Source organism: Phodopus roborovskii, unplaced genomic scaffold (assembly GCF_943737965.1).
Source record: "Phodopus roborovskii unplaced genomic scaffold, PHOROB, whole genome shotgun sequence".
Lineage (NCBI taxonomy): Eukaryota > Metazoa > Chordata > Mammalia > Rodentia > Cricetidae > Phodopus > Phodopus roborovskii.
The window spans coordinates 1,299,656-1,319,647 of NW_026125278.1; the positions used below are offsets into that span (position 1 = coordinate 1,299,656).

At 38.5% G+C, this 19,992-nt stretch overlaps 1 protein-coding gene across 2 annotated transcripts in view; it reads left to right on the top strand.

Annotated features, from left to right (window-relative positions):
- Positions 1 to 19,992, top strand: part of Unc5c (unc-5 netrin receptor C) — a 346,547-nt gene that overhangs the window by 292,808 nt on the left and 33,747 nt on the right. The window contains exons 8-11 of one of the 2 annotated variants that reach the window (XM_051194505.1): positions 9,076 to 9,132; positions 10,771 to 10,962; positions 11,630 to 11,974; positions 14,402 to 14,489. In XM_051194505.1, coding sequence (XP_051050462.1) covers positions 9,076 to 9,132; positions 10,771 to 10,962; positions 11,630 to 11,974; positions 14,402 to 14,489 — 682 coding nt within the window. The remainder of the gene's footprint in view (positions 1 to 9,075; positions 9,133 to 10,770; positions 10,963 to 11,629; positions 11,975 to 14,401; positions 14,490 to 19,992) is intronic. The other variant, XM_051194512.1, reaches the window with a different exon arrangement.

Genomic DNA, 19,992 nt, shown 5'->3' on the forward strand with positions numbered 1-19,992 from the left:
TATCAGTTCATTTTAGGAAGTTACATACATACATGTACATACACACATGGGGGGGGGGAACAGAAGAGACAGAGAGGACATATCTTTATTGACCTAAAACAAAAGAGGCAGATGCTGCTTTAGACACAACACATTGTTCCTCCAAATTAAAACTTTTGAGTAGTTAGTGTGAGTGTTCTAAAATATGTTTTGATACATTGACAAGCATTACAGAAAACAAACAAAATATTGAAAATGTTAAAAAGTCTATCTTTTCTGATATGAGAAACAAATAAGCCCCACAGCAAATGTCCATGTTTTTTACTTAGTAATTTCTATTCAGAAGGCAGTGCTGTGGGGGATATTGTACAGATTGCCTATTAAAATATTTAATTTTCTTTGTTATCCTGAAAATTATATGAAGAAAGCTGTTCCCTGTATTTCAAGTATAGCTTTGAAACAGGATTGCATGAAATGACCTGATGACAGAGAACAAGAGAAAGAGAAGGACACACACACAGAGAGAACAAGAGAATAGCAAAGTCCTTAGGAAATCTTTAATAATGCTAAACCAACAAATAAACTATTTTATGTTGAAATCCACTGGTGTTTTTAAGAGCAGGTAATATTTTACAATAGTTTAATCTGTTTCTCTCTCTTTTTTTTTTTTAAGAAAATAGTTGTCTAAAGTCTAAATGTAGTCTGATCCATAAATGTGTTCTGCTGCTTTAAATTGGTACATTTCAGCTTTTAATCCCACTTGAAATTTGAATTTCCCATCAGTATTGTAAGAGTTCAAATGTGAATTTAGAATTACTTCTCACTGAAGAGAGTTTATGCTATAGAAGACAAATGCAAATGCAATTTCCAAACAAGAACTGCCGGGGATTGTCTGCTTCAGTGAACCCTCTGACTCCAGGAAATGAAAATGTTATGCACTGTGCAAATTTAGCACTTTCTACTCATTAAAACATTTGCATGTCACATGGCTCTTCCATCAGTCACCAGAGGGAGTAGTAGAACTCTCTGCATGTAAATTTCAGTGTGGACACACTGCATACCAGGGCTCCTGCTACCCCAAGTGCTTACAACATTGGGAAACCATTACCTACCAAATCACCATCCCCTTGCTTCAGAGTGATGTAATTATAACTGCCTGAGGTGGGTACTTGTCAAGGTGCTAGTCACTTTCCAGCAAAATTCTTGTCAACACAGCAGTTTGGTAGGAAAGTATAGCTGTGAGTTTCAGACAATAAACACACAGTTAAAAGTTGATGTAATAGCTGTGTTTTCTATAGTTCTTGATGTACACAGTATCCCAGATGGCAAATAAATATTCTGCCCATGGACTTCCTGCCCAACACAGTCCTCGATAGACTCCAGCATAGTCAGTGTGGTCTGCCTTTCTATGTTCTGGTAAAACACTTTCCTGCTTTTGAAAGCAAGGATGTGGTCAGAAATGTTAGACCTCAGAAACCGGATAAACACCTATGGAGCCGAAAAGGTTAGTGTGAGGAGACAAAAGCAAGCCCTTTCCCCTCTACTGGCATCTCTGGGGGAGATGAGGAAAGCATGTGACTTTTTAGGCTATATCAACAAGCAGAGCAAAATGGGTTGAGTGTAATGGTGTTGGGTCAATTTTTTTTTTTTTTTTTTTTTTTTTTTTTTACCCTAAAAAGTCAACAGATCAGCTAACACACTTCAGTATTGAGTCACCTTAGTTCAGGATTCCACATTATTATTTTTTCTGTCTAAGATGTGTGTTATGAATGTAACCATCTGAATGTAATAACATTTTATTCTTCTTTTAAAACATTTATGGGTTTGGATTCTCCATCATAAAAGCACTTGGGCAACTGATGCTTAAACTGGATTGTAAACTGAGATGGATTTCAGGCATTTATGCTGCATCGACTGTGATTCCAGATTAAGACTTTTTCCCTGGTGAATTGTTATACGTCAACTACCTGTTTTCATAAGGTGTGCTTCACAACTATTACAAACAGGGTCATGAACCAATTAGGTGTGGCATGGCCAGTGTCCTCTAAAAGAAGGAGCAATAAATAGCTACAGCAACCCCAGGTGACTGACACAGTGATAAGAGAATTTTTCTTCCCATTTTTGTTGTCATGTCTTAAATTCTACATATTCATTTACTTGAGTTCCTGTAAGCCCTGTCAATAATAAATCCTCAGAAGAGTAGATAAATTATAATAAATGACCTTGTGTGTTTTTAACGAACCTGAACTTTGACATCATTAGTGCTCTGATGGGTTTATAAAATAAGCCCTGACTTGGAGGAGAACAAAACTGAACCTGGGCATGTTTACTGTTGAGTCACTCTTGAGGATTAACAAGAAAATTTGCATCAGAAGAAATAGGATTGAGAGGAAAATATTCCACATGTGAGGCTGGTGTGCAATCACTAGCAAACAGACCAGACAGCCAGGTCAAGGAAAGGGCAAGTCTTCCTGGAGTAGATTCTTCTAATGATTAGATCTCAAATGAAACCAAGTCTTGGGAAGTTTTCTAGTGAGTGTATGCCAAACAGATAAGTAAAACTGACACTAACTAAAATTTGCTGATTTGGAAACATTACTTCTAGCCAGGGGTGGTGGCTCATGCCAATAATACTAGGACATGGGAAGGTGAGGCAAGAAAACAACACAGTTAAGACCTCATCCCAAACATAAAACAAACAAACAAAAACATAAAACAAAAGAACCACAAACTTGTAAATAACTCAGGTAACACAGATGTGCACTGCTGATTTATAATGTGTATCTGTTGAGTTATGATGTCATCATTATCTCAGAGAAGAAATGGTCCTCTCTTCTAAAGGTCTTGCAGCATCCTGAGGTCTATGTATGCATGTTAAGGTCATATAAACAACACAATATCAGAAGGCAGTGAGTAAACCTTGCAAGCATGACTCCTTACAAAACCATAGTTTTTCCATTTTGACTAGCATGGTTTCTAATATAAAGAGTTTTCAATCCCACAGCATCTACATACATACTTTCCTTTTAAATATTTTCCAAGTCTGGGTAAGAAGTTCTCAAATTTTAGAGGGCATAAAATTATCATATCTTTTTTTAATATAGTTAAAGAAATTTTCAGTTTTAATTTTAATTCTATTCTGTTTTCACATAATGATGCACTGTTAGGCTGTAGCTGAAATTGTTCCCGACTGTACCCTTCAGTGTCAGACATGGCTAAATGGAGTCAAAAACAACTTGAATTCAATTTAGTTAATACTCAAAAAAAAATAAAAATTAACTTCATAGATGGGCCTTTTGACTACCACTAATAATTGTTCTGTTATGCAACGTAAGAAAATGAAACATTGACTGGAAACGACTGACCCATCTGAGACCCACAGGTAAATGTTGGAACTGCTATATAAACCCAAATCTTTCCCATTTTTACTCCTGTTACCATATGAGCTCTTGTCTGGTCTTACTGATTTGTCATTTTATTTGATATTTTCTGGAGCTGGGGAGATGCTGTGCAGGCATGATAATTTGGGTGTTGCTCTCCAACACCTACACAATATCATGTGCTGTCGTCCCAGGATTTGGGAGATGGAGACTGGCCTGTGTATCTGAATCAGTAACTCCAGGTTGTGAGTAAAATATTACTACCCACATTAAGGGTGAGTCTTCCCAGCTGAATTTCCTTTACCTACAATATTCCTCACAGATATAATGAAGATTTGTTTCCACGGTGACTCTAAATCCAGTCAAGTTGACAATCAAAATTAGCCATCACAATAATTTTGGTATGGAAATATTAATTATAGAATAAAAGTAGTTAACATTAAATTCTTTTCATCATAAAGCTAATTTTTGCTATCATCTAATATTCATACTTCACTGAAAGCAATCATTTTTTTAAAACCAGAAAAATAAAAGTAGTTGGTGCATTTGGTTATAAAGTGGAGGTTATAGAGTGTTCTAATAACACCCAAATGAAACACCCATCAGATAGGCCACATTCAGGCATGTAACTGCAGAGTCCAGGTACTGATCATGCTCACAAAGACTATGTCACTAAAATTGGAAATCAAAGAATTGTCTCTTTGCACTGTAAGATAATTGGACATGGGCTTTGATTTTTTAAAACAATTGGACATCAGTTGGAAAATGCAGATAGTCCCATCGACTAACATGTGACCTTGAGTAAAATAGGAGTCACTTTTTTCTCACGGCACTTTCCTACCACCAACCAGAAAATGGGTGGGGAGATAGTAACAGTCCAAATCTAGGGTCAACACAAATGTGAATGGGACACCCTGGGGTTAGACAAGGCAAACTTGGATATCAACATGATTGACAAGAATGGCTGAAATCAAACTTCATTAGATTGAATTTAAACCTGGATTCTATTGGAATTATCTTTCCTTGCCTTTGGGACACAGTTCATTGACTAGAAGAGCTTAGACAGTGTGATCTCTTGAAATTATGTTATTAGCAATTATAAGATGCTTTTGAAGTCAAAGGAACATTGCACAAACTGCTCAAGAAACCTGCTCTTGTTTTTAAGTTGTTTGAAGTTCATTGAAAGCTTTTCTCCATGATGAAGGCCCACAAGATGCTTCAGCAACCAATGTCCCGAGTCTAACACCCAGATCCTATGGTGGGAGAAGAGAACTGTCTCCTGAAAGTTGTACTTTGACCCACAAACACAATCTCTGGCATCTTAGCACCAACTCTTATACACACGCATGTATATGCATATAGTAATAATTAACTTTTTGTTAATTATTCATTTGTAGTACTCCATGTTAGGAAAACTTCATCTTTAGAAGTAAAAATTCTTTAAGATTTCAAAGTTCTTTTTTTAAGAGGTTATAGGGTATAAGTATTCCCCTTTTAGCTTGCCCTGGAATTGACTTCATTTGGCCCAGATGCTAAGGCCATCTTACAGCAGGCCTCCTTCTTTTGATGGAGAAAACACGAATCTGAATGACGTGACTTTGAGATTATGGAGTGCACTTGGTTCCCCAGAATGTCCATCACATTTCAGGGCTACTAAATGCCAAAACAAGCCCCCAAATATTGCAAGGATCCAAATAATAAAAGCCAGCACCTCTGCCCCCTTTCAAACCCCTCACTGAGAAGTGGAGCACTCCAGGTTGAGAAATCAGGCCACTGACAATTTTCACTCTGCTCCTGGAAACCTGCTCCAGAAGCATGTCCTTATGTGGTTGCCAGAAGCCACAAAGGCCAAGCATAAACCCCTTAAAGTGAGGACACTAAAAGATTACATACTACTTAAAAGAAGGCATCGCTCATGCTTCTCAGAGAAACTGGGCTCCTTAGCTCTGCTGTCAACAGGAAGGTAAAACTCAGGCAAGTTCTCTGAGGTCACTCATTAACTAGAACATGCTCATCATACAGAAAAAGTTCCCTTAGGACCCAGCATGTCAGCTCAGCTCAACACTGTGCTTCATAACGATATTGCCATAACTGTCATTTATAGATTGATTTTATAACCCTAATCTCTCCCTTCTACAGCTACAAAAACAAGAATCTGTAGTCTCCCACACAGATCAGAAAAGCTAAACTTGGGGGGAAGATGTCATTTGTCTAGTTGCTTGCTGCCTAAGAAATGGTAGACCTGGTATTCACACAGAAAGAAGTCTATCAGGCTGATAAATTCAAGGACACGAACTCAAGTTCACTACGTTGACCAGCCTCTCTGATGTTCTTTCTTTTATATGTCTTTAAATATCAGAGAAGTTAAGTGAAATCCATAAGCTATGAATTAGGTTCCAAAGTGAGGCTACAGAACAGTCATTCTGTTCTGTGTTGTGCTGGACTTTTCCTATTTTCTAGGACTGCACTCAGCAGGGCCACCTCATTAACTGAAGAAAATGTCCCCTGTTGTTTCAGGAGAGACAAATCAGATGGGAAAGCATAAAAACCAGTTCTGGAAATGCTCCTGTTCTCTCATTCATAGAGTGCAGCAAGTTCCCATTCCAGCCTCCTAAGTGGCATTTTCCTTGTGTAGCTGTAGAATGTATTTAGAAAGGGATGGAAGTGGTTTCAAAAACCCTTTACCAATGGTTCGCATAACACAGCAAATTGGGGTATGGAGCGTATTTAGTATTGGTCTGATTTAGGTTTTTCCGTATTGGAAACTAACAGTTTGCCTAGATTGGTCCTAATTGGCTATGAGAAAAAACAAATAATGAGAGAGACATTTAGTTTTTTTTTTTTAATTTTGTTTTATTAAAGCAAAGTCAAAGGCAAAAGCTTCACTAAATATATTGATATATTAAAAGATGTTTCCCAGCTGCGTGTTAGCTGAAATACTGTGGCTCTGCTCCTTCTACAGTTTATCCTCTGTAGAAAACCCATAGTGACTTGCTTTGTGTTTCAAACACATAGTTTTCATTTTATTTGTAATAACATTGAAACTTCTTTGTGGACCTGTAGTACTACATGATCTGCTGCTATGGTTATCTCTAGTCAGATCACATACTCTTTCTGCTATATGGATGATGGTGGTAATGAAGTTGATGATGACAATAAAAATGATGAAGATAATAATGTTTTGAAACAGATCTCATGTACCCTAGGCTGATCTTGAATTTGCTATGTATGTAGATGATGATTTGAACTTCTGATCTTCCTGTTTCTACCTCCTAAATACATAGATTACAAGTGTATTTCACCCATCTTGATGCTATACATATTTGATGCAGGAAATTAAACCAAGGGCTTTGCATGTCATAGGCAAGCCTTAGATGGCTGAGTTACATCTTCAGCCTATGTGCTTGATTTTTAATGAATGTGTTTAACATTATAATGATTTTTGTCTATCATATCGTTTACTTCTCATTTCCTATTAAGTATATGCCAAAAGGAAAGCTCTGGGCAGAAGGAAATCTTCTAACATAACTAGATCAGAACTGAAACTACAGTAGAATTCAAGAGTACCTGTTCAATGAATGGTTTAATGAATGAAAATATGAATGAATGAGTGAGTGAGTGAATTATTAATCCTTTGCCTGGAGTTCAATGTAAGTCTCAAAATCACAGCATATGACACCAATTTAGTTATTGACCGGTCCAGCTCTAAATAAATATGGGACATTAGAACGTAAATTAAGAACTACAAATTTTGATTATTCTTTGTTTTGCCTATCAAGAACAAAATCCTTACTGAGAAGTGGGAATATAAGCCATCAAGGGAAACCAGGACCTGCTTTATGGAGGATATACTTGAGAGTGTGTCATTTGTCTGTGGACTGGAGCTTTCCTTTCATGAGATTTGGAGAACCTAAGCACTCAAGCAGGCCCCTACAAGTGCTCATCAACATATTACAGACCACCATCAGAACACTTCCAAGTCTCTTTTTATACTCATACCCTTGTCCTATCACTCACACACACATACACACACACACACACACACACACACACACACACACACACACACACACATCAACATTCCTCTGAGTAGCATCCTAACTTCCAAAAGAAAGGTTTCATCCTCTGCTCTCCTTCCATAGCAATAAACTAGGTTTGCCCTAAGTCCTTGTGGTTCTAAAGCCTCTATTTGTCCCAGTTGTCCTTTTATTGAGTTCACAGACTACACATGGAAAAAAGCTATTACCACACAGAGATGTTTAAAAATGAAAACCCAACTAATACATGGACTCCGACAACTGGGATAAGAAATATAATATTTATAAAACCAAGTAGGAGGTTGCAATCATTGCTCTAAAATAAAGCATTAAATATTAATTCAGAGCAAACCTATCTGTGCTCCGGCAAGCCTCACTTTCATTAAAGTAGCATTGTGTGTTTCCCAGAATTAAATCCCAAATAGGTAACTGGTTAGTGAGAAATGGGTGATCTGCTTGCTGCATAAGACCTACCTGCAGCCTGATTTGGAGTTGCCCTCACCATTAAAGCCTTCCAGACCTTCACTTTGAACTTCACTTTGAACTAATTAATTGTGATGCTTCTGGTTCCTCTCTCTCTCTCTCTTTTTTTTTTTTTTTTTTTTTTCCCTTGAGTGTTACTAGGAATGTTTAATTCACATGCTCGTGTTCATCTTCATTTGATTAATCCAAATGGCACTACGTTATTTGATTAATTCATATGCTGCAGGGTACACTGGGTGCCAGTTATAAGTTGGACTTACATTTCTTTCCCGCTTTCTCATTTCAACAATGTTATGTCCTCATCTTTATCTGCTTTGTGCCCATTCCCCTCCACTTTGCCTTGGCATTTTTAGTGTGATGTTACTTTTTCTATTGGTTTCTTACTCAGAATTCATTCAAAAGACAAAAGGTTCCTTACCACATTTCTTCTGCATTGTTAGTGGGATAAGGTTATTAGTGTAAAACATCCATCTAAAGTCCTAAAATAAATAAGCTTATACTCTCTAAGCGCAGTTGATTTTCAAATGATTTCATATAAAAATCACCCAGTTGTCATTGTATGGACAGTCTATATAGCCCCCAGGCAGTCTAGGTTGGATACTTTCTAAATGAAAGGGACAAGCAATGACCAAAAATCCAAAAAAATGGATCTCAGATATTGGCAAGGTGAACACTGCTTAGCTGGGTAAATGGGTACTTAACCTTTGACCAGTGACGACAGGCCTGCTTTAGCTCTGTGAAGACCAAAAGCAAGTTGTTATGATTAAATAAAAAAGAAAAAGGAAACTGTTCAGGGCTTTCTGAGCATGTCCTGGGAATTAAAGCATATGGCAGGGATAAGGGGAAAAAGATTTCCCTTATGCTAATGACACTTGATGTCTGAAATAAATTAGATCCATTAGAGTTTATGCTCAATAAAAGAAAGACTTTAAGCACTCCAAAGTTAGTGACTCGAGACTGGGTTTTGCTCTGAAATTCAATCTGCCTACTTATTAATTCTTTGCGAGGCTCCAGAGCAAACAGGGGGCACAGAATCATAATTCCATACTCCACCAGAATTTTAAAGGACCACAGGTTTCTTTTCCTTTTTCCTTTAATTAAACCATCTTTTCATGCTTCCTATTTTGTTTTCCTTCATTAATTTGATTTTGTTCCCATTTCTGTTTCATTGTTTTGTTTTGTTTTTTCTTTTCAAGGATTCATTTACCCCATTTCAACTGAACACAGAACCCAGAATGAATATGGATTTTCTTGTAAGTTTCATGTTTGGGTTTTATGCTGGGAAATAGTCCTTTAACATTATTGCCCCTGTTCAAGTTTGCCTTTCTTTGGCTCACAGATGTGCACGCAGGAAATAGGAGCCTAATGTATTCTAACATGAAAAGCAAATTAGATTTTCAATGCTGAAGAGAAGAAAGGGTCATTTCAAGTCGCTGCCAGCTTTAGAAGCTATCAGTCTACCACTGACAGCACGAGTCCCCATCACTGAGAAAACATATCATGAAATTGGCTGGTATACATAAAGGGCAGGGTTCAAATACTAAAAAGGAAAGGTTGAGGAAATGTAGATTTGTTGTGCTATGAATCATGAATAAGTAAAGTCAAACATTAAGGATTAGATATACTATTCTGACCTGAGTTAAGAATTCTTCTAACAGGGTTCCCAATAAAACCCCACAGCAAAGTAGAGTCAGCATTTTGAAAGCAGTAGTCATGTAATGAAGAGTATTGGGATGTCAGAGAGATGCTGTCAATATTCACTTGATTGATGGGAAAGTTGAAATGCTGGGAAGGGTGATAGTTTTTAAATGGGGCACTTTCCAACAGTAGATTCATATAAACTGCCAGTGTAATTAAAGCCACTGTGACAAAGGACTGTGGGTAAATGCTGGAAAACTCTGGCAGATAAAATGATGAGTTATTTCCACATATAAACCATGTGGCTCTGGTTCTTGGGAGAGAGGGATGGTTTCTCAAATTCTAGATTTAAAAGTTCTCTCCATGCCCTGCAAATGTACATGTATATAAAGTGGCCATGAAGTTCTCAGTTGTCTCTCACTATCTGAAGCATCTCTTTAACCGCCTCTTTTTAAGTGAGGCGACTACAGATATGTTCAGTTTGTCTGAATATTTCTGAAGGGTTTAAAACAAAGACCAATTCAAAAAGACCTCTCCAGTTCAATCCAAGCATGTTTCATGCTACCAAAGCAACAGGCAGGCTCTGTTCTCTTTTGCATTACCTAGAACTAGCCCCCCAGTGGATGTCACCTTGTGTAGGCCAAATTTGGTCAAATGCTTATCTGCTGCCTGACCTAATCCACCACATTCATTCCTTACACTTGCTTTACTGTCTTGTATAGTTCCATGGTTCCCATCCATTCTTGCACTGATTTAAGTGCAAGAATGACTGGAGTGGTAGTTAGACAAACATCTTGGTTCAATCCACATACAGACTAAAATCATACCAGATGCTTCCGACGGTGTTTATGAGTTGTTTTTGTTTTATTTCTTTTTTTTTTTTTCTTTAACTGAGTGAATTCAATAACCCTCCCAAACTTTTTCACCTGAAAGAAGTAATAAAGTTTTTTATTTCCTGTGGTTTGGGATGGTTTGGGCTCCAGTTTCTTTAAATGCCTGGCAATAAATAGTCTGTTATGCTGTCCAATTATAAGATAGATTAGTGGGTGGATTGATGCAGAGTGAGAAAGAAAAAGAAATCAGAGATAATTTTCCGCTGAAAAGCCATAGTCGTTTTATATAGCTTTTGAAATAGACTTGAAATTAACCCATAAAAATGGCAATAAATGTCTGAAAAAATTACTGCAATACATATGTGTTCTGTGGGAAGTTTCTAGAAGCAGTTGGTCTGATGTTTCATTCTCTCTTTCCAGCTGCTCCTGACTCAGATGATGTTGCGCTCTATGTTGGGATTGTGATAGCTGTCACCGTTTGTCTGGCGATCACTGTTGTAGTGGCCCTGTTTGTCTATCGGAAGAACCATCGTGACTTTGAGTCTGACATCATTGATTCCTCAGCACTCAATGGCGGCTTTCAGCCTGTGAACATCAAGGCTGCCAGACAAGGTCAGTGAGCTTTCCGCCCTATGAGTTATACACGTGATGAGCGTAGCACCTGCATAGCTTCAAATTCAGCTGCATTTGTGTCATCCAGTTGAGCTAAAATATAAGCCAAGTGAAGGCAGAGATTTTGATTGGCTTTGTTCATTATAGGAATGAAATTATTCTATACAGTAAATCAGAGTTAATGAGAAGCACAGATCATTTCTGGTTTGCTTTTCTGACAGTACCTCTGTCCTGCATCTTAACTTCTATTTGAAAGAACAATTACATTGATTCATTGATTTTTCTGGTCTCTTTTCCCTTTTTTGTAATGATTTTAATGCAGTGATGTGCATATGAATCCAAATTTAGCATAGGCAAGCAAAACCATTACCACATAGTAACTCGGGATCTTTCAGTGTGCCTTCTAGTCTGTTGAAATGGCCAAATACTCTAAGTGTCATGATTAGACCTCGAGGCAGAATATCAAAAGTGCAAGGTTACTTATCAATGGACAATAAAAAGATGGATGTGGATACTATGCTTGCCCTGTTTCCAAGATCTTTGATCTCTCCTTGTGCAGTTAGCAGATCAGCTTTGCTTTGGCTTAAAGGTGGGAAGTGTTTTCTCCCTAATCTAGCTTGGTCTGAACAGAGAATGCAAATGGAATTATTTTCTATTTCTGACTCAGATCTCCTGGCAGTCCCCCCAGACCTCACCTCAGCTGCAGCCATGTACAGGGGACCTGTCTATGCTCTGCATGATGTCTCAGACAAAATCCCAATGACCAATTCTCCAATTTTGGACCCACTGCCCAACTTGAAAATCAAAGTGTATAACACCTCAGGTGCTGTCACTCCTCAAGATGACCTCTCTGAGTTCACATCCAAGCTGTCGCCCCAGATGACCCAATCCTTGCTCGAGAATGAGGCTCTTAACATGAAGAATCAGAGTCTTGCTAGACAGACTGACCCATCCTGCACAGCATTTGGCACCTTCAACTCACTCGGGGGTCACCTCATCATTCCTAACTCAGGTAATTCTTAAAAGTTTAAGTGACAAAGATGCAACTTGAAATCATAATGGAGTTTGCTTTTTATTGAACCTGAAATGTTCAATGTAGTCTAACTCAAATTTCCATTCATGCAAAATCTACAAAACCATTTATCTTCATCCAACCAATTCTAAATTCAGTACCTCTAGAAAGTCCTTCCTGCTGAGGTACAGTTCAAAACAGACACTGACTACCATAAGTGCATAATCAACCCAGGAACCCTCATTGTAATCCCTGGAGTTCAAAACAAATTAATTAGAAAATACAATCAATTGGTTTCCTCGAATTTTCTCAAGGCAGCTATATGTCAGAAAATTATTTTCTAAATGATTAGAAATACTATATAATAGACACAAAAGTCTTTATTAATTATTCAGTGTATCATTTAATCAGAAAGTATTATTGCAGTCCATGATTTATTGACTACAATCTCAACTTCATCCAGAGAACATTTGTAGTTGTATGTAATTTTTAAATACACTATGTAGTTAAGCAATAACTAAAGAATAAAAAAAACACAATGGTCTTTCATAGAGGACTTAAGTCAATTATTGCCAATATTAAAAGCTGGTATTCATTTTCAGTAATAATGATGAACTTGTAACCATAGGCCATAAGCTAGCTAATGACTACTTTAAAAGCACAGACTAACTCTTTTGGACAAGTCTGTATATTTTTCAATACAATAACAAAAATAACTTCACTGACCTATTATTTGACAGAATATCAGTTTTCCTTTTCCTGTATATGTACATAATGGATGTCATGTTACATAAGACTTTTTTTTAACCTTTTCTCATTAATTCCCATGCTATTTCTATGCTCTTCAAAATCATGATGTTTGTAATAGTCCATAAAATACCTAGTCAAACATACATTATTTAAAAAGTACATTTATTCATAAGATAGTGGTTTCTCCCGTGATGTTCACTGAAGTCTGGTTCTTCCTATTTCTGCACCCTCCACTCTCTAGTATGTGAATTATAACAAAGTCTTCCTCAAATGGAAGGGAATAAATGTAAATAAACTTTAGATTATTTCACTCAATACAATACAATTGTTTCCTAATTATTCTTTTACCTTTACATCTGTAATTTTTAAACTCCATAGCAAAGATCAAGGTACATTGCACAATTTAATTAGAAAATGAATTCTATGTCTACGTTGTCTCATATACAGCCTTCTTGTTCCTGTCTCATGCCCTTCATAAGCCATGCTTACATTAACACCCCGTTCCACTTCCCCAGCACCATAGCTGCCCTTTCTACCTCAAGAATGCCATGGTTCAACACTTTCATAGACAAGGTGCTCCCAAAACATTTTAATAATTGTACCCCTAAACCCCCTCCCCTGCAGCTCTCTGTTCCTTATTCTTATGATTTAAAGCCACTTGGGCAAGAGTTCTTGTTGCCTTGTCTCATTGGGTACATTCTACATCATGCCAAGTAATTACATGTTACTCAAGGATATTCATTTTTGACATCATAGAAATGTCAGATACTTTCCTCATAAAGACAGTCTATGCATTTTTTACTGCACTTAATTAAGATACACTTCATGGGAATGGAAAGACAGGACCTAATATCTTCAACCAAGTCACTCTCTGTAATGCTTGCTGACCTGTATAACTGGACTGGAGTTATGACACGGTAGACCACAGGCCACTATCATGACATCACCTGAAAACTTGGTCAAACTCTATAAACAAACATTGTCAACAAGATTTTGAAGCCAGGATCTACAGGAGGTCCTGACAAAAACTCAAATTGTCTCAATATCATCTGAGGTCCAGTTCTCACACAGCTCATGTCAAACACCCTTCTCACTGACACCAAACATTAACAAATGAGAAGTACTCTGATCTGCTGCAGCTAAGTGAGATGTTGTTGCTTATTTTCTAGAGTGGTATATAATAAAATAAATTCTTCCATATCTAACTCTGCTGTGGAATAACACTAATGCTCACCAGATATTTTGGGGAGTGGGCGTTTTCTGACATGGCTGAGGTTAGCATTTCCTTGAGTTTGAATTTCATGGAGAACTTTTTTTTAATCAAAAACAATGCATCACTGCAGCTGTTTAAAAATTTAATAGCAGTTTTTGATTTCTCCACAATTCACAAGAAAAACAACAGTGGAACCATCTGTCTATTCCTTAAATAAAACACGAACTTTTGAGATGACATCAGTCTCGTAAGTAATTCCATAACATTTCAGAGGGAACTGTGGTGAAAATCAAGGCCAGCAAGAAGGGGAGAGAGCTGTACACCTTTGCATGTCTTTAGGGAAAAGGCTAGTGTTCCATACGCACAAAATCACATTCCCTTCTGCTTGCTCCAAAGGAATTCTAGACATTTCCTTTTGCTTCATAGGTCTTACACAGTATTTTTTTTTTTCTTTTGCTATTCAGGAGTGAGCTTGCTGATTCCCGCTGGGGCCATTCCCCAAGGGAGAGTCTATGAAATGTATGTGACTGTACACAGGAAAGAAAATATGAGGTAAATATTTTTTTCTAACGCTTTTGAGTTTATCAGTGTCTTACTTGGAGGAGATGTGTTTAGTAGAACTGACAGACCCAATATATTTTGTCTTGAGTGACATACATTTGACTCTAAATCTTTTTTTTTTTTTTTAAGTCCAATTTTACTTCTTTCCAGTTGAAGCTTCAGATACTGCATAGCTTGTATGTGGATAGAATACTAGAGATCTTTTCTATGAGTAGATACATGGTCCTTTAGCTGGAAAATGTGGCTAAAAACATGAATCACAGATTGTCCAAAGAGATGTATGGATGTAGATAGGCTGGCTTCTTGTGACCTGGGTCAAGAATCTAGCCACAGTAGAATCTAGCCACAGAAGAGATAAAGTTCATAAAAGTGGTGTCGATACCCCTTAGCTTCCCACCCTAATCTAGTACAGCCCCCCTCCAATATTCCTCTCCCACCTCAGCCTACCACAACCCTTGTGCAGAGATTTTTTTTCCTTTTCCCTATCTAACTATCCTCCAGCATAAGAGTCACTGGTCTTTTTCTTATGCTTAGCTTTTTATAACTAGACTTTTCAAAATGAGCCTAGTGTTGATTAAAATCATACTGAACCCAAAGGTGCTACTTTGAATGTGTCATGTTCATCAATATGTAGCTATTTTAAGTAAAAATAGTAAGAACAGGTTAGAAGTCCTAAATTCAATTTTTACTTTAGCTTCTGACATAGCAGAGATGGTCTTTCTTGATTAATTCCCACACAAAGTGTGTGTGGTGTGGTGTGGTGTGGGTGTGTGTGTTGTGTGCACTAGAAGCCTGGATGATTAATGCTTTCAAAAACACATTTAGATTTTCAAACAAAAGGTGTTTTGGAAATGGAGATCCTGGTGTATAAGGATCATTGTTAGTCCCAGGAAAATGCATCTCAGGTCTGGCTCTGAGCAGTTGAGAAACAAAGGCAAACCAGGTGGTCATCTCCAAGCAGGGCAGGTTCCTCCCCACTCTCACCCTCCAGAAGCCAGCTCTTTTAGTCCCCTCCTTCCCAAAAGAAAAGCTCTTTTGTTATGCTCCCAGGTGAAGACAGTTATTTATAACAGCCTGACCCAGAACATTTCCCCCTTCTAATAGTATCGGTCCACCTACACAAACAACAGCCAGACTAAGAAGTTTAAAAACAAGCAGGAAACAAAACCAAGAATCTTGGCACATTATTCATGCCTTAAATTTGAGCCACAAAAAATCATTTAAAAGGTTTGTATCTTACCAAGTGTTGTTTTTCATCCCTAGTGCAGACCAGCATTCATAGATCCTTAGGGCTCCCTGCTTGGGGAACAAGACAATCAATTAACAAAATCCAAGACAGATTTGTTTATTTTATTTTCTCTTGTCCTAAGCCAAGGTGAGCATTAAACACATGCTGCTCCCCAGAGCCTCTAACAGACTTGAGAACTGGCTTGTACTTCTCACCCCGAAGATGCAGTGTTGTCCTTAGTTCGCCCTATTACCATTATCTCTAGCTAAAGCCCACACTGTATTGGGCTATTGCCACAGCATGGTGTGTCCTTTCCATCCTTCCAGGGTATTCTTGTCAGAGTGGTAGTCAGGGGAAGAGGGGATATAATATTGGTAAGGTCACACACCTGTTCTTTAAGGTTCCACTGCCTTCAACTTTAAGTAATGAAGGGAGAAAATTGCTCTATTGAATTTGTTTTGCATCAAGAAAGTTGTGTGTGTATGTGTGGAGAGAGCTCAAGATCTCAAAACAAAATATGCAAGAGGTGAGGTGGGAAAATGGCCCAGTGTTTGCTACAAAAGCACGAAGCCTGGGGGATGAAACCCAGGGCCCATTTATAGGTATAGTGACACACCCCTAATCTTAGCTCTGGGAAAGCAGAGACAGGAGGACCCCCAAGGGCTTGCCAGCAAGCCAGTCTGGACAGACTGAGTAGCTTCAGTTTCAGTGAGATCCCATTTCATAAGAATAAGCTATAGAGCAGCGAGGGAGACACCAAAAGTCCACTGTTAACCTCCACACATGAATGCATACACCCCAAAGAAGAAAATACCTACCAGAGACTATGACGCAAACACCGAACATGAGATGACTTCTCAGATAAACGAGGAGATCTCACACCACTGACTTTCTAATATGACACAGATGTGTTTTCCCTGTAAAAGCACAGTGGAGATGCCTGATATGCATTCTGCAGACATTTATATATTTCTCTGTCTTACTGAACTCTATACATTGAGATGAAACTCTTTAAAGGTGGGGAAATGGAAATTCAGTCTCCTCAGTGATGGAGGAGGGCTAAATACAACCAACGCAAGTTCACCTGACCCAGAGCACTTCTGCTTTCCAAGATGACATTCTCCTGTACACCCCACAGATTGCCCCACCCCCATTATCTTACACTTTGGATACACTCATCACTGCTCTAGGCAGACCTTTCCAGTCCTCATGTAATACAGGTAAAACTTTTCCAAGAAGTTAGGGTGAGGACGGCAGATGACTGCCACTTGAAGCCATTTGCAGCAGAATCGTGAACATTATTTTCTGTCTCTCTGACTCCTTTCATTGCATCCGGCACTGGGTGTGATTCCAGCTGGATGGCGCCCAGCTGGTCATCTGCTGATGTGAGCTGTCTGAAGGGAGGCGTGAACTTAATTACATGTGGCATAGTGAATGTGACAAATGGGGCCGTATCATTACCGAATGTGCTCTATGCAAAGCACAGACTGGCAGATGTGTGGCCTAAATGAGCCAGAGATGGGACAAACCATGACTGACCAAAGAAGCTGGAGAGTTGCAAGGCGGGGCCATGATTTCTTCCTCTCCTACTTCTTAGTGCTCCTGAAGAAAACACAGACTTGGTTCCCCCCTTGATTACTGTTCCTTTAGCTTATGTAAAAATATGGCCACTTTTATCTTGATTTTAGAATGATTTAAAAAGAAAATAAATCTCATTAGACCAAAATATCATTTATCAGTTCTTGTGGAGAAAATGGTTTGAGATCTATCTGAAACTTAAGTTTTCTCCTCTCCCTGTAGTCATTACCAGCCTGCCAGAAATCCCAATGTGAAAGTGAATGGGATTCTATTTGTAAACTGTGGGGAACCACAGGAAGCTAGGAATAGTTTAGGGACACAGGATTAGCACTTCTTTTTAAAGAGTGATATGGTGACTTGTTATGTCCTGGGAGAAGGAACAGATCATCTTCATGAAGGTTCTGTGCTGATGGGAGAGGTAAAAATGGAGTAGGCCAGGCTTGCAGACAGAGGAGTAAAAAAGTGTTTCTGAAGTGGCCAGTGTTGGAGAGGAATACATAGGGTGTTTTTAAGGCACAAAGTCTGGACTGGCTTGAGTGGTGAAGCTAAATTTCTGAGGGGCATGTGCTAACATTTGAGTATGATCTGATCTCAGACAGACACAGGAATGAAGTCTAAGCAGGAGATGGACTTCTAAGTAAAAAAGAAATGGGGAGGGCAATAATGGGAAACATTCCAATTCTGGATTAGTTTGCAACAAAAATAAACATGGAAAGATAAGGTGGGCACATAGTTTGTATCTGACACAGGAGTAATATATAATGGTTCCTCCCTGAGTATTTTTTTTTTGAATAACTAACTAATGTGTATAAGGATAACTAAACCATTGTATAAGGGAAAATTTTAAACATCATAGGTAAAGAGGTCTCCCAAATCAAGCAGGTAATTGGCAGGGGTTGTAAATAATGAGGAAAAATTATTTTAAAACTACTGGGTTTGTTAACTATAGGATACTGGTGGTCTTTAGCATTCTTCCGTTTGTGAAATCCCCTATAGAACTAGTCCAAGGTGTGAGTTAGTTCTGAGGCAATGTAACAACAGTTAAATGTAGATAAACTCAGGCTGACACCAGGAATACCAAACAGTGGCTTAATAAAACAAACTTCCAGGGAGTAGATAATTAACTGGATATTTCATAGCTTCCAGAGGGAAAGGTAACCAGCTGTGGTGGTATATCTAAAACTCTAGTACTCACAAGGCCAAGACAGGAAATTCTGGAGTTCAAGGCCAGCAGTGTCTACAGAAAGACTGTGTCTCAAAAAAGAGAAGGAGGGAAAAGGGGGTAACAAGAAAAGAAAGGCTTCGCTGTCTTAAGGTCCACATAACCAATGTGCCCTGAAGGAGCCCTCTTCCTTCCTCTCTGCTCCCTCATAAGGGATAACTTTCGAGTCACAAACATCCTAAGATAAAAATGCAATGAGCTCAAAAATTATTTGTGCTAAAGATCCATAAGAGAAGTAGATTGTAGGAGCCCAAAGTATACGTTCAGAAAAATAATTCCACAAGGATTAGGCTAGAGTGCAATGTTTAGCTGTTCTGACTTAATCTGGGGATAGACTCTTCCTGTCTGGGAAAATGGAAACATGCTCTTCAAAGTGGCTTCTCTGTGTGTGTGTGTGTGTGTGTGTGTGTGTGTGTGTGTGTGTGTGTGTGTGTACACTTTAAAAGGCAGCTGAGCCTGGGCTGGGATTGTCACCCTGAAGGACCTGACAGAAAGGTGTACGTACACAGAAGGCACCTTATGTCCACAGATAAGTTGATGGAGGCAGATCCTTTCCAAAAAGTCCCTAAGCTTGTGGAAAGCAACCCCACACACACACAAACATACACACTGGTGTGAAAGAAGTGAAATATCTCATGGTGCTAATTATTAGCCCTGTATGCTCAGACAAGTGTGTTAACAGCTCTGGAACACCTTACCTAACAAGTGTGCATGGTCAGCTAATGCTGCTGTTGCTCACTTGAGAGTAGTCTATGACACACACACACACACACACACACACACACACACACATATCTTCTCACTGACAGGCAGCAGAAGCAGAGGCTGAGGCAAATTTCCTTGACAGAAAAACTACCTTCTCTTCATGAACTTTATCCTAGGGTCACAGAGACCTGTCCAGTTGTTAATGTGATTTGATCTTGTTAGGTTTTTGTTTGTGTGCTTTTGAAACAGTTTAATAATTCTGATAATTGAACTTTGCTGAATTTCTACTTAATTGCTGCTTCCATAGCTAATTTTTGTTCTGTGTTCAGATCCCTGTCATCTGCAATTGCCTGTTCGCTTGAGTAACTCAGATAGCACATAGGACATAATAGATTGGAGCTCTTCTCTACCAAATCATATGGGAGGTTTACATGTGGTTTCTACTAGCTGGCTTTGTGCATTTTGTGTGCCCTCCATTTATGTAAGTAATGGCTATTCGACCCTTGGGAAGTGCCTTCAATTTCTACCATATGGAAGCATATGAGAGTCTTAACTTCTTTGTTTTTCATCCCATTATGAATTTGACTTCATCACATCCCTATTCATTTCATTTTTGCACCTCACTGAGTCAATGAATTCTTTTGACATAAAAGGTCCCTCATCCCCACCCCAACCCTCATTTGGTTTCCCTCCTCCAAGAGCAGTGCCCATCAATACAGCATGCCAGGAGTGTCCAAATGATACTTCCTCAACTCAGAAGG